Below are 13,690 nucleotides of genomic sequence, written 5' to 3'. Positions count from 1 at the left end.
AATTTCGATGAAATCTCGCGGGGCAGGCGGCGTCGTCCGATGTCTCCGGCTGCCTGGAACAACGGTTGCCGGTGCACGCGCGTCCATAAATTCTGGAAAATAGTTCGTGTAAATAAGGTTACAGGGTGGAAAAGGAGCAGCATCGTTTAAATACTCGAATTATCTTCTTCCATTGCGAGCGCTCGTCTTTTCTTCTCTCGCTGATTCGACAATTCGATCGAGAAGCGTTTCGGTCAAAATTTGCCCCGATAAAACGATAAACTGTACAAAATGTCGAATAATTTGGAACAATTTAAATTCGAACTCTCGTACGTATATCGGGAAATCGAATCGCCTACGAAGAACGATTACGATCGAAATTACGTTCTTCGAATCTTCAAACACAGTGTCCATGCGGAAAGTTCCGCAGCGGTGATTAATAGCGATTAGCATAGATTAGTAGAGGACGATTGGCAGCGTCAATTACCCGATTTCGCGTTCATCGATAACGTCCGTTGTCCGTAAATTATTTACGCGATGGCGGCGTAATTAAAGGGCAATCGCGTAATTGCAGACGCGAAACGAACGCGATCGATCGGCAAGAATCTTATCACCGAGACATTTTTGCGTTCACAGACGATCCAACAGTCGGATTTCTGATGGAAACCGTTCGGACAGGCATCCTCCTTCGAACCAAGTTCTAATAAATTGAAAACGAACGAGGTCCGAACGTGCGGCAGGACCGTCGCGATTTTGTATCGAATATTCCACGTACAAATTCGAAGCGGCGTATTCAAACGATTTTAATAACGTAATCGAGCGTGTGTAAGCGAAATATAAAAACAAACGCGGCAAGATGACAAATGTAGAACGCTTTTTGCATCTCATGTTCGTTCCACGTTTCTGCGTCAGCCGAACAGAAATTGACTTTTGTACGTCGGCGATTTTCTGACCTTTGGACGAACGTTGAACGTTGAACGCTGTTCGTTCTACGCGAATACGCGACGTTTAGTTTACGAAAATTGCGAATCTTTGACTCGAGAAAGTACGAAATGGAAAGAAACGCTTCCGAATATGTAAACCGTAGAGGCAGAAGTAGGTGTAAAGTGCCTGGCAATATTTCTAGCGATATTTATTAAGTAAGAGTACCGAATGAATCGACTACGAGCCTTACGCGCGATCGATAGCTGGCGGCAACAAGCGAGATAATTTTCCAAAGTATTTGTCGCGGAAACGAATTAAACGCCAAGGACGCCAGGACTCGCTAAACGCGGCACTTTTTCGACCGCGTTAACCGTGTTTTACGTTTTACTCGGTTTTAATAGAAATTAAATTACCCTTCGACTTGGCTGTAACGCGATTTACACGGCGCAAACCTTTTATTTCCTTATATATTCGAAATACAGGCGAGCGTATCGATCTCAGTTATGCTACCACAGAGCAAAACGAATTTGCAACAACTACTTAATTTAATTAGGTCGCTGGAATATTAGAAAATGTATCTTGTTAATGGCACTCAGCGGCCTTTGTAACTGCCCTAGCAAGCATTATAACGATCTTGCCGAATTAATTGCTTCGAGATCAAACATTTTCGCGCGAACGAGCGAACAAATGCGCGTTTTCTTTGCGCGTAAAGGCCAGGCCTCGGTCGGATTACTTTGGCGCAGCTTCGTATCGTCAAAGCGAACGAATCGCATCGACAAATAGCCATTCGCGATTCTTAGAAATAACGTAAACGACGAATCATCGTGCCGATTCCTCGTATACGGTTCGCGAGTCTGATCTCGCTTCGACGATTCTCACGTACAATATCGAAATTCTTTTACCTTACTTCGTTACTTCACTACGCAATTACCCGCTTCGTTGATCGACGCGTTTCGAATCTTTTCTAATATCTGATTCCGATATCTATATCTATGAGTTCTATAGCGAATTCGCCGTGACAAACCGTTAGACGTAATTACAAGAACATAGAGAGGACGAGGCAGGTGGACGAACGTATTTCCTGCTATAATGGTATCGTTATCGAAACTCGAGGCACGCACCGCAGTTTCGTTCGTTCGATAGTTTGGTAATAAAATTACGATATTTCGTAATAAAATTACACAGCGAACCAATTATCCGAAAAATTTGAAGCTTTAACGGATAATCGACGAGACGGTTTACCCATATTTCCACGCTGAATCGCGAAACATTGGAAAAGAATCGCGATTCATCCTCAGGTTGATAACGTACGCGCAAATAACTCCATTATTTATCCATTTCTTTCGTCATTTGGTGAAAAAACCTCGGAAAAAGTGCTTCGAAGAAATCACGACCTACGTAAGCGTTTACCTACGTACATTCGCGCAACTTGGAGCGATCGTTGTTATTAGCACGTTATTGGCGGCTGCGTTATTTGCTCGCGTATTGTTATCAGTTGCATAATACGATATTTCTTTTCCACTTTTCGTGAGAACCATTTCGGATTTATATTTGGCGGTGGGATAATTCACGGCCGTCCAGACCAGACGCGTCTCGTGTATCTTCGATCCAACGTTCTTTCCTTCTTCGTGTTTATTATATCCGACGTATTCTCGCGAAAAACAAGCAACGTTATTTTTCTGGCAAAAAATCATCACGCAACAGAGCTACTTATCCATTAACGGGCACGTGTCGTCGCAATTCTCAGAAGGTGTGGACTGCGTTTACCTTTCGTTTCGTCCCGTCCCGTTCCCTTCCATGCCGGTGGTTCTGTCGCGTCGTTCCGCCGTTCCTCGTCTCGTCTCGTCCGAGTCCACGCGACCCTCCGCGGAAGCCGAAGCAGGACAGTCGCCGGCAAAGGCACCGGAGGTGCGAGAAAGACGACTAAAACCGATCCGACGAATTCGGAGGCTGGGCAAACGGCCGGGTATAAAACACTTGATCGACGCCGAAGCCAGCATCAGTCACGCTTAACTTCGTTTTCCTGCACCACACCAGCTGCAAACATGAAGGTAAGCGACGCTTTTTCCTTTTCTCGCCTCTTCTCCCACGCTCTGTCCTCGCCTCGCCCTCTCCCCATTTCCTCTTCTTCAGTTTTTCCATATCTTTCTTTCCTTTTCGCTTTTCCTTCGGTTTTTGCATCGGGTCTTGCGCTTTGTACCACAGCTTGCTCCAATCTCTATGGCACTCGATCCGACCTTGCTTCTCTCGTTCAAACGTAAATCTAGCGTCTCTTTTTGCGCTGCGAGCCGACTCGTTCTCGCAACGTATTCTCACGTTCGCGTAAGTTTAAAAGTCGAATCATTGGACGAACAGAGGTGCCGGAAAATATACCTTAGACAAGAAAATGTAACGGCATAACGTATTTATGCGCGACGACGTAATTCGAATACCTCGGAGGATCGTCCGGGGTATTAACGCGATTAACGCCGGGCAAAACCATTTAACGCCGTGAACGTCTTTCGCGACTTAATTGCGACGCGTGCGTCTGCTCGAGTTATCACGCCGGAAAAAAGATCGTCTCGCGATAAACAGGCTACGCAGGTACGTTTAATTTGAGAAAACGCGTTCGCTTGAATTCGCAACACGCGCCACAGCGAACCCGCCCTCCGTTCGTTTCGCAGAAAATTCACGCGTGTCCCGCGACACGTAAGGGAAATAAGCGGTGCCGCTGATAATAATATTTTCCGCTGAGCGACCAAGGCCGTCGGGACGACTATCGTTCGCGCGCAACACTTTCTACTGAAATTTTAGCACGAGCAATCGAAATCGGTCGGAGCATCGAGCGACGAATAGATTCGGATATGACGGACGTTGCGAAATCGCTTATACTCTCTTGTCGATTCAGAAGTAATTCGACGTTCGAGCAGATCAGCTGTGAACAGCGTCGATGAAAATTTGCCGAACGTATCTCTGGTTTGCAGCGTGGAACGGAATAACGGTGGAACAACGTTCCGAGGAACCGAACCTCGAACCGTAGCTGGGAATCGCGATGGTTCGGTCGGCGGTATTCGTTTGCACGCGTATCTGTCCCACGCTCGTACGAAATTAACCGAGAACACGGCCGGCCTTTTTTCGACCGGCAAAGATTTTATTTCGTCGACCGTTCTAGCTTGACTAGCGCAGCCAAGCCTTCGTTTCCGGCCATGGCCTTTTATTTGCTTCGTTCTTCGTGAAGTTTGCTCAAACATCGACGCCGTTAGTCTCTCCATAGTTGCATAGATCGGATCGCAGCGCAGTGGAAAAATGCCCGTTGACATTCGTCTAAATCGGATCATCGTTTCGCCGGAATACTTTAATCCGGGGAAAGCCGCACGTTTCTATTCACCCTCGTTGATCGATCTTTCTAATCCTCTTCGGCGAATAGATAGGAAAATCGCACTTTCAATTTCAATTTCTCCCGCCGATTTATCGATGAAAATCGGATTGGACGCGTCGCGAGATGGCCAGCGGACAATGGCAAATGAATTTCGCACGCGTTCACCGCCATCTTTTCCAAGCGATACGAGAAAGAACAGGAAAATCTCTGGTCGCGTGCAACAACATGTCTGCGGTAACCGCTACGGGTACGATCGAGCAGCCTGATAAGAAACTGGATTCGAGCTGATCGAACGCGATTCGCCGGCCATTTTCGTTCTATCGCCGTTCGTTCGATCTTCGACGCTCGTGGTTTTAATCTACGTCTAATTAGAGGACTTTACGCGCAGCTCGTTAATCGTCGGGAATTAACGCGCGCCGTTTCATCGGATATACGATTTCGCCGCTTTGACGGCGTGTCGCTCGCATCGGCGTTTTAATCAACCACGAGGTTAATCGTGCGACTATTTAAAAACCATCGATTAGTCCGGGATAGATTCAGCGGCGGTATCCGGTCATCGTGATTCAGCGGTATCGCGCGAAAGAGGATATTTGCATTCGTTATGGTCGGATCGATGTATCGTTGTTAGAGATTTCGTAGAATTTAATTTGCGAACGACGAATATCGTTTAACGTTTTGACAGTTTGACTCGTCGGATTACCTTCCGCGATCCATTTACATTTATCGTTGTCAAAAGTTATCCGCGTTCGATTGCCAAGTACGGAGCACGGTTTCCGTCGCAGTTGGTAACAAAATTTTGTTCATCGAACGGCAGTCCGCTGTCCACGAAAAACGAGCAAAGAACCGAGGTGAAATTTATTCGTGAGAGTGAAAGGCGTTAGGAAGCATTCCTCGATGGTGCGATTGCGTCATGGGATTTATGTACTTACGTGTGCCGCTTACGACGACGACTACGACAACGACAACGACGACTACGACAACGACGACTACGACAACGACGACTACGACAACGACGACTACGACAACGACAACGACAACGACGACAACGACAACGACAACGACAACGACGACTACGACAACGACGACTACGACAACGACAACGACGACTACGACAACGACAACGACGACTACGACAACGACGACGACGACTACGACAACGACGACTACGACAACGACGACTACGACAACGACGACTACGACAACGACAACGACGACAACGACAACGACAACGACAACGACAACGACAACGACAACGACAACGACAACGACAACGACAACGACAACGACAACGACAACGACAACAACGACAACGACGACGACGACGACAACGACAACGACAACGACAACGACAACGACAACGACAACGACAACGACAACGACAATGACGACGACACGGCGCGACGGTGACACCAATTCCGTAATTATCGACATTACGCTGTTTAGAGAGCGGCGCTCGGTGTACGAGCATTCGCAATCGTGCCTCGGACTATTTTAGTCGAGCGACAGGACTCGCGAACTCTACTCTTCTTCCTCTTTGTCGTACAAGCAGGTTTTTACCAAAACCTTCGTAAGGATAAAACGATCGACGAAAGCGGTTGGAACGAAAAATAGCGCGGTAGCTGCATCGTCGATGCTTTCTTTTCGTGGGAAAGGCGCGAGAAAGAATTGGGTAATTTTTTTAACCGGTGCTTTTAATCTTGCCGCTGTGTCTGGAAAATTTAGCGGTACGAGAAGAATCCTTCTTTCGCGATAACAGTCCTTCGACGATAATGGCGTAAAATGTACTCGCGAGGGCACGTTTACCGTACCGAAAGACGTTTCTTCGTAACGTTGTAACCAATCGTCGACTACGATTTCGTTAACTAACCAACGTTCGATTTAACCATCCTTGTCCTTGACGCCGTTACGACTACGTTACGCACGAATAACAATTTCCGTGGATTAACGTTCGGTCCCGAGCGCGGTGCATTCGCGCTGTATCGTTAAGCGAGCGGTATTCGTCTTTTTCTCATCTCCTTCACCTTGGCCCGTTTCGAAGACGACGGATCGGTCAGCGGTAAGAAATTGACGAGCGAAATCCGGTCCGTGCAAACACGCTGCTATACGCGTCTTTACGAGCCTCTCGAGTCAGCGAAAGTACGAAAGACGAACGTTTCGTACAGACTGGGTTACGAAACAGCGAGTTTTCCTCTTTGTTGGCGATTGCTCGTTACAGGCATCGGCAAGCATTTAGCAAGAAGGGAAATTTCAACGTTACCGAACGAAATCCGCGTGTCCGACGATTAACGAAAATCGAACGAACGACGAAAATTCTTCCGCCAAGTTGTAGTCGCAAACGATCCGAGTTATCCTCGAAACAGCTTTGCTCGGCCGAAGAATGCGCGTCGATCGTTAGCACCGGTGCACGCGTAGGTACGGAAACGATTGCGCAGGATTTATGGAAAATCGCGAGTCGGAACGGGCAAGGACGACTTGTTGTCGCGCGGTTAGCAGCTACAACGGCACGGCACGGCACGGCACGGTCGGGTGTGCGCGTTATTCGTGCATCTGGAGCGTAGAAAGCGGGATGCTCGATCAGGGCTCGTGTCGCCTGCGATCCGTTTAACCGTGAATCGTCGTTGCGTAATCCGGTCTCGCGTTGGGTCAAGCGCACGAACAACGAGCAGAGATCGCTACGACTAAGCAGCGGTTGTCAGCCGAGTCTAGATTTCGCGTTGTACTTAGACTTTGCTTGCCTCGGGTATACGCGCCGAGTCTTGGTACGCGCGTTCCTCGTACCGAGCAAATTTCCGTCGAGCGCGGATCCAAGTCGGGTTAAATCTAGATCGGATCTCGGTTACATCGATGGAATATTAAATTTCGACATTATCAAGGTGGCCGGGAAATAGCAAGCCAGATTTCGTGTCGGCCGCGTCGCTTCCGAGATCCACTTAGCCAGGATCGCGTTACTAGTCGCGTCCTATCCATTGTCCACGATCAGATTCACGATCATCTTCTATTCTGTTACGCGCTATTCGACCTTTCGTCCGACTTATCCGGCCAACCTCGCTCACCTATCGTCGATCCAACCGTGAAAACGCTCACGCTGGATCGCAGTCTGTTTATACAACGCGTCGCGACGAACGATCTCTTTAACCCCTTCCATTTTGTCACGCGCAGGCGTAAGTACGCATTTTTGAAAGAGCCGAACCGGTTCTCGTTGCACGCGAACCACTTGCTTGTGTTTCTCTCTGCCTCTCTGCCTCTCTCTCTTTCTCTTTTACTTTTCGTGCCTCGAATAAAAGACGTTTTGTCGCTGCAAGACGCAGCTAAATTATCCTGTCTCTAGGCCGATCTCGGTATACGTATTTTTTTAGCCCAAGTACGTTCGATCTCCAGGTTCTTACACATCTACGTCCAAGTCGAAGCTCGTACGACGCTCCGATAATAAACTTTACGAGCGTTTCTAATCCGAGAGGTAGCGCAGGTCGACTTCTCGATCAAAGTTCGAACGGGTTGTATTTAAAAGTCGTTGGATGTCACCGAATCGCGTAATCTGTTTTGACGCGATAGTTACCCGACAAGTTTCAGCTTCTCGACAAAGTAGCGGGAAAGTTTCGAGAACGTAACAACAGGCTACGAAGTAAAATATCGTTGAAACGTATCACAGCCAACTAGCTGCATCGGATCGTCGTCGCTGTAGAACGGGTAACTCGCGAAAGTCTCGAGAACGACGTAATCCCTCGATGCTCTTGATACCCATCGCAGTGTCGTGTCGTGCAGCACGATAACGGTTTTTCAAAGTCGGTGGAGTTTTTGTTATTAGCCTGCTGTTAGCTTCAGCCGCGAGAAAACACGAAGGACGATGGGGAGGAAAATGGGTGGTGAAGGGTTGGTGCTCGGTATCACGGCGTTACGTCGCTTTATCACGTACAATGCCACTTTATAAAAGACTCGCGCTTTTCTGTCCGGCTTTCGTATGCAGGTCGCGGTTGTTTTCCTGGCCATGTTGGTCTGCGTCCTGGCAGAGAAGTACACGACGAAATACGACAACATCGACTTGGATTCGATCCTCAACAGCGATCGTCTACTCAACAACTACGTAAACTGCCTGCTGGACGCCGGAAACTGTACACCCGACGGCAAGGAGCTTAAACGTGAGTCGATCCTTTAACGTTAACTTTAACTTTTAACGCCACTTCTTTCTTTCTCTCGAATCGGAGAACGTCAGGCGACGATTAGGCCGCGCAGAGAGTTATCTCTGGCTTTTCATTTTGCCGGAAACTATAAACCAGGTAGATGTAATTGCACGACGATGGAACGATACCATGGTACCGATCCCATACGTTTGTCGTCAATGACAGACATAAACTCTATAGTTTACGAACACGAAATACGTGGAACTGTCAGTGAAATAACGGAAAATGCGGGAATAAGAGGAAGCAGGGATCGGTACACGGGACGAACGAAAAGGAAGATTTTCGTAAGAACGTAGCGTCGTGCCGCGATATAAATTGCAGACGAAAGTAGCAGGCAAACGTCTCGGCGTATTTTTCTATTTCACAGATCTCTGCCTTAACCCGACTATCCTTTCCCTCGGCGCGGCTTGTTTTATCGCGCAGACTCTAACGTTCCCCGTTACTTGGTCTTAGGGGACCTCTTGCCTCGAAATCCAATAAGCAACGCCCTCTACTTCCTATTTCTCCTGGTTGTTTTCGTTTCTCGTTTTCTTCTCATTGCCGTCCTGGCGGTCGCGCACCAACGAAACGTGCAGCTACTCGCGCGTCCGCCGTCTCTTCCGGTTTCCTCGTAGGCTTCCGTAGCCGAACGCCGCCGTTCCCGAATGCCGTCGAATGGAAAGTTTGCGGGGCTGGGCGCGTTACCCGTGTAATCGCCACCTATCTTTATTTCCTAGAAGAGATTCCTCTTGGAAATTAAAGTTGCGCGCAAAGGACAAAGTAGTTTGCGCTCTCGTTTCGAAACGACGTACAAACACGCGTTACGTCGCTCAAAACGTCAAGACTCGACACGGGAGGAGAAAGAGGCAAGATACCGCGCTTTTCTTTTTACCGCGTTCGTTCGAATTAATCACGCACGCGGTCGTAACAATTCACGGAAATGTATCTCGCGGAAAGCGTGGAAAACGGCCGACTCGTGGCACGGTACGAACGGTACGATTCGGTTGCACGAATATCCGGAATCCGATCGTTTCTGATCGACTTCTAGCCGATTTGACCGCGTTTCCAATCGTTGTTTTCGAATTCGTTTCGCATTAACTGGTGCAATCGAATCTGCCGCTCGTCAGAGACGAAACGCCAGTTCGGATTAAATGTGATCGCGGACCGATGTTCGTTCGCGCCTCGAATAACATCCGGTTGTCGTCGGTGGACCACGCGCGACATTACCGCCCGTGAAAACGTTGGCAACCCAGCCTCGCGGCTTTTAATCTTTCCACGTAATCCCGAGATAATCCGAAAGAACGATCGCTCCACCGATAAATATTCCATATCGATGGCGATTCGCCGTTCCGGCTTGCCGCCTAGGCGAAATAATTTTCCATTCGATCGAGATACTTGGGGTAAACGAGCTGCCGCTGTAACGCGCCCTATCGCGTAGCAAGACGGAACGCCGACTATCCGTTTAACAGTCGCTCTTTCTCCGTTTAACGGCGGCGAGTCGTTTCTCTTGCAACGACGTACGATAAGCTTTTTATTGGAGACGCGAAAGCGATGTACTCTGCCGGCGTGTTTCACCGACCCTTTGCTCGACTGTCTTTTTTCTTTTCTTTCTGCTCGTATGATAAATTATGCCGATAAATATGTCGGGGAGAAAGGTCGGGGAATCGAGGCGCGAGAAGAGGGAGGAAATTTTCACGAGGTATTTGGATTAAAAAGCGGCGGCAACCAACAGGTTGCGATGCGCCGATAAGACCTCGAACGGTTCCCAGCCGGAGTCACCGGTTCCGGTCTTTGCATCTGTGTACATACGCAACGGCTTCGTTAGAAAGTCGCCGTCGATCCCGTTGTCCGTCGATTTCGATAAAAGCGTTATCCCAGAGCGAACGCGAGATTCCGAGACCCTGGCAGATCGTTGGAGCCTACGCTCCGCAGAGTTTCGACGCGAACAAAGTATATTTTTCGAACGAAACGGTGACGAACGATTCGTTTGCTGGACGAATTCGTAATCCCGGTTTCGCAGACGTGTTTCACGCGAAACGCGTCGTCGATCCCTCGCGTCGACAGGGTGCTTCGCCTAAACGTCAATACGTATCGGTCCATCGAGACGGATTTCCCTCGTTCCGTTTTATTTTCTCCCTTACCGTGGAGCGTAGCGGATCGCGAGGGCCAAACGGACGGTGCTTTATCAGGCTGACGTACTTCTTGTCTCGGGAAATTCACGAACGATGAGCGCGCGTCGGTCTTCGAAGCAGCTGGCGTAAACGATGCCCGGGGAAAAGCGTCACGAGCCGATACGAGGGCCGCTTTTATATTCGTAGGAATAACGTACGTTACGAAGGTACCGATCGACGTACCGATCGAGAACGCCATATGGAAAAAATTATATCGAGACCCAGCCACCTTTTCTTCGCCAGCCGACTCTGCTCTCTGCCAGGGCAGCTCGGTCAAAGTCCGTCGAACGGCCGCCTTCTACGACTGTAATTCTTTCTTTCGTAACGCGTATTTCCTCGTTCGATAAGCTAATAATCTACGATTCAACGACTCTTTGCGATATCGTTACTCCTTCAGCCTTGATAAAAGCAGCGGAATCGTAACGAGTACACGGAAGGAAAACAGAATACTCCGTGGACTTCTTGCGCGAAAAATAACACGTATGTCGTACTTGTTAAAAGTTCCACTCGAGGGAAAGACGGAGGCGCAAAGAGGTCTTGGATGTAAAGTTTCGTAGACGCGTAAAGTACCGTGAGGCCAGCTTGGCACCGCTAAATTTTCAAGCAACGTCCCAAGCAACGTTCTTCCGTTAACGTTTCCGTTGGCAAACGTTGGTAACGGAGATAGTCGTCGAAAGTTTACGAAAGAGATCGCGCGAAAGATCAGCTCGGTTTTGCTTTAATTCGCTGGAAAGTTCGTTACGTGTATGGTCGCGGTATGGAATATCTTGATCTCGTTTTCAAGGCGTTTTCAAGGCGTTTTCAAGGCGTTTTCAAGGCGTTTTCAAGGCACCTGCTTTCCTGTGTCCCCGAGTTTGTTTCCCCGAGGAACCGTCGTTCAAGAGGAAAAAAAGGGGACGGTAATCTTACTCTCGTTGGTATAAATAAGAACGCAGCTCGCAACCCGTTTAAAAGCACTTGCTTCTATTTTAGCGATGGGACTCGTCTTTACGTTCGCGTATTTTTCCACGATTTTCACATCGTCGAATCTCCTAATTACGCCATCGTCGGTCAACGATCGTGCGGAAATTCCTTATCCGGCGAAAACTTGCGCCGTGCTCTATCTCGACGAGCGGAACAGCGAAAGTTGAAAAAGTCGTCGCTACGAGAGTTTGCCGATTACCTCTGTTCTAGAGTCGCAAGGATGCGCGTTATCAGGCCTTGTCGTTCCAACTAGCGATCGCAACCAACTAGCCAGACAGGCTGAACCGAAAAAGTTTGAACGAAAGGGCAGGTCCGGTGACAGGGGCGTGGAATAAATAGAAAATGGGCCAAGGACGAGCAAACTTTCGCCACGCGTAATCGAATTGTTCGTGTGATTTCAGAGTCCCTGCCGGATGCTTTGGCGAACAATTGCGATAAGTGCAGCGAAAAGCAGAGAGAGGGCAGCGAGAAGGTGATCCGATTCCTGATCAACAAGGTACGTTCACCGTCAGCCGCTAATCGAACGCAAACGCACCGGTCATCTGTCGCGCAGAGACGCGATATCGATTTGTCCTCGCTTCCGGATGTCGTAGAACCGGTTCCCCGTTCACCGAACGCCACAGTTTCGATCCTCGTATCCTCGCGAACGATCCACCGTTTCGGTCGTTCTCTATCCTGCGGGGATCTCGCGTTTCTTCGACCGATAATCGTTAACCCAGACTCCGACTTTTCCGATTTTTCTTTTTTAAGCCGGTTAATTCGCTCCGCGTCCAACTTGGTCGCGTTCCATCGACCCCGAACTTTGGCCCCTTTGTGTCCATCTTGCTTCTTTCGTCGGTTCTCCGTGCATTTTTCCGCCGGTAACGTCGATACGATATCGTAATGGTGGGCGCTGTGCGCGTGATCGGGAATGGGCGGAGGCGGGTGAGTCGCGGATGTCGACGGGAGAGTACAGCCGAGTAAGTTGCGAATCTCTCGTTGTCGACACTCTAATTATAGTTGGTCGCGAATGTTCAAAGAGTTGGTAGAAGGTGAGAAAGGAGCAGAGACTTTCGAAGAAAATATTTTCGGTCGAGCGGGAATGCTTCTGGTTTACGAAAGTCGACAACGAACGATTTAATTCTCGCGGCCTTATCTTCGTCGCTGACTTTTAATCCGACTTGCGAATACCGTTCTTGTCTTTACGCTTCGTTAACAGAGTCTCGCGATCGATTAATTTCGCTAGAGATAGAAGACGAATAGAAAAAGCAGCACGGTCGACGTACTTGAAAAATCACGATGTCACGGTTACGCGTCCTCTATCCTTGTCCCTTTTGTCACGGCGGATGTATAGCGCGGGGCACTCCTCTTTCACCGCCTGCCGTTCCGTGTAACGTAACGCGCGCACTTCCGGTCGCTGAAATTACGCAGCTCCGAAATTGCAGAAACTCGACGTTTGTCGTTAAACGGAACTAATTAATTTTCGAACGAAACGATCTCGATGTTTGTGTTTCAGCGGCCACAGATCTGGGAACGGCTGTCGAAGAAGTACGACCCGACTGGCGAGTACAAGCTGAAATTCCAGGATCAGGCGCAACAACGTGGAATCGAATTACACTAAGCGGTTCGCGATGTAGAAGACGTCCAAGTAGCCTTCGAAGACGATTCGTCGACACCTCCATTGATAAATCGGCTACGTCGTTTCTTAAATTCTGTACTCGGTTAAAAGATTGCAAAATAAACGTTGCATTTGCGTAGAATCAGAAGAGAAAAAGCGAGCAGCCTCCGAGTAGAGGAATACCTTTCCACGCGAAAGCACGGCGAGTCCGATTCGTTGGTAGCCGCGAGACGAACGAGAAAACCCGAAGAGAGTGCGAATCTCGGAGGATTTGTTCGTTTGGTTGAAAAGACAAGCGCTTGGAAAACAAAGGAGAATTCGCCAGGCACGTCGCGCTTTTACGCAGCTCGCGCCTTTCGCATCGTTCCTCCCGTTTCAACCCCATTCCCTTCCATTCCCCTCGCGGTTCTGTCACGACCGATTGTTTCGCGTTCGAAATAATCAAGCCGCTTTCACGGTCGGCGAACGAAACGTAAACCGGCGGATTTAACGCGAAATTGGAAAAAAATTTATCCGATCGAGCCGATCCAACGGAGATTCG

General features: G+C 48.8%; 1 protein-coding gene across 1 annotated transcript; it reads left to right on the top strand.

Annotated features, from left to right (window-relative positions):
* The first annotated feature begins 2,787 nt into the window (after positions 1–2,787).
* LOC126871308 (ejaculatory bulb-specific protein 3) lies at positions 2,788–13,291 on the top strand. The gene is made up of 4 exons (XM_050629949.1): positions 2,788–2,954; positions 8,226–8,397; positions 11,954–12,048; positions 13,048–13,291. Exons 1-4 carry the CDS (start codon positions 2,949–2,951, stop codon positions 13,150–13,152), a joined length of 378 nt encoding a protein of 125 aa, XP_050485906.1. The 5' UTR covers positions 2,788–2,948; the 3' UTR covers positions 13,153–13,291.
* The last annotated feature ends 399 nt before the right edge of the window (positions 13,292–13,690 follow it).

Source organism: Bombus huntii, chromosome 1 (genome assembly GCF_024542735.1).
Source record: "Bombus huntii isolate Logan2020A chromosome 1, iyBomHunt1.1, whole genome shotgun sequence".
In the NCBI taxonomy this organism is placed as follows: domain Eukaryota; kingdom Metazoa; phylum Arthropoda; class Insecta; order Hymenoptera; family Apidae; genus Bombus; species Bombus huntii.
Note: the sequence above shows the minus strand (reverse complement) of the source record. Positions and strands in the feature narration are given on the sequence as shown.

Coding starts and splice junctions, on each gene's coding strand:
- LOC126871308 (XM_050629949.1), top strand. Junction 8,398..11,953: donor CGACGGCAAGGAGCTTAAAC/GTGAGTCGATCC, acceptor GTGTGATTTCAG/AGTCCCTGCCGGATGCTTTG. Junction 12,049..13,047: donor TCCGATTCCTGATCAACAAG/GTACGTTCACCG, acceptor TTTGTGTTTCAG/CGGCCACAGATCTGGGAACG.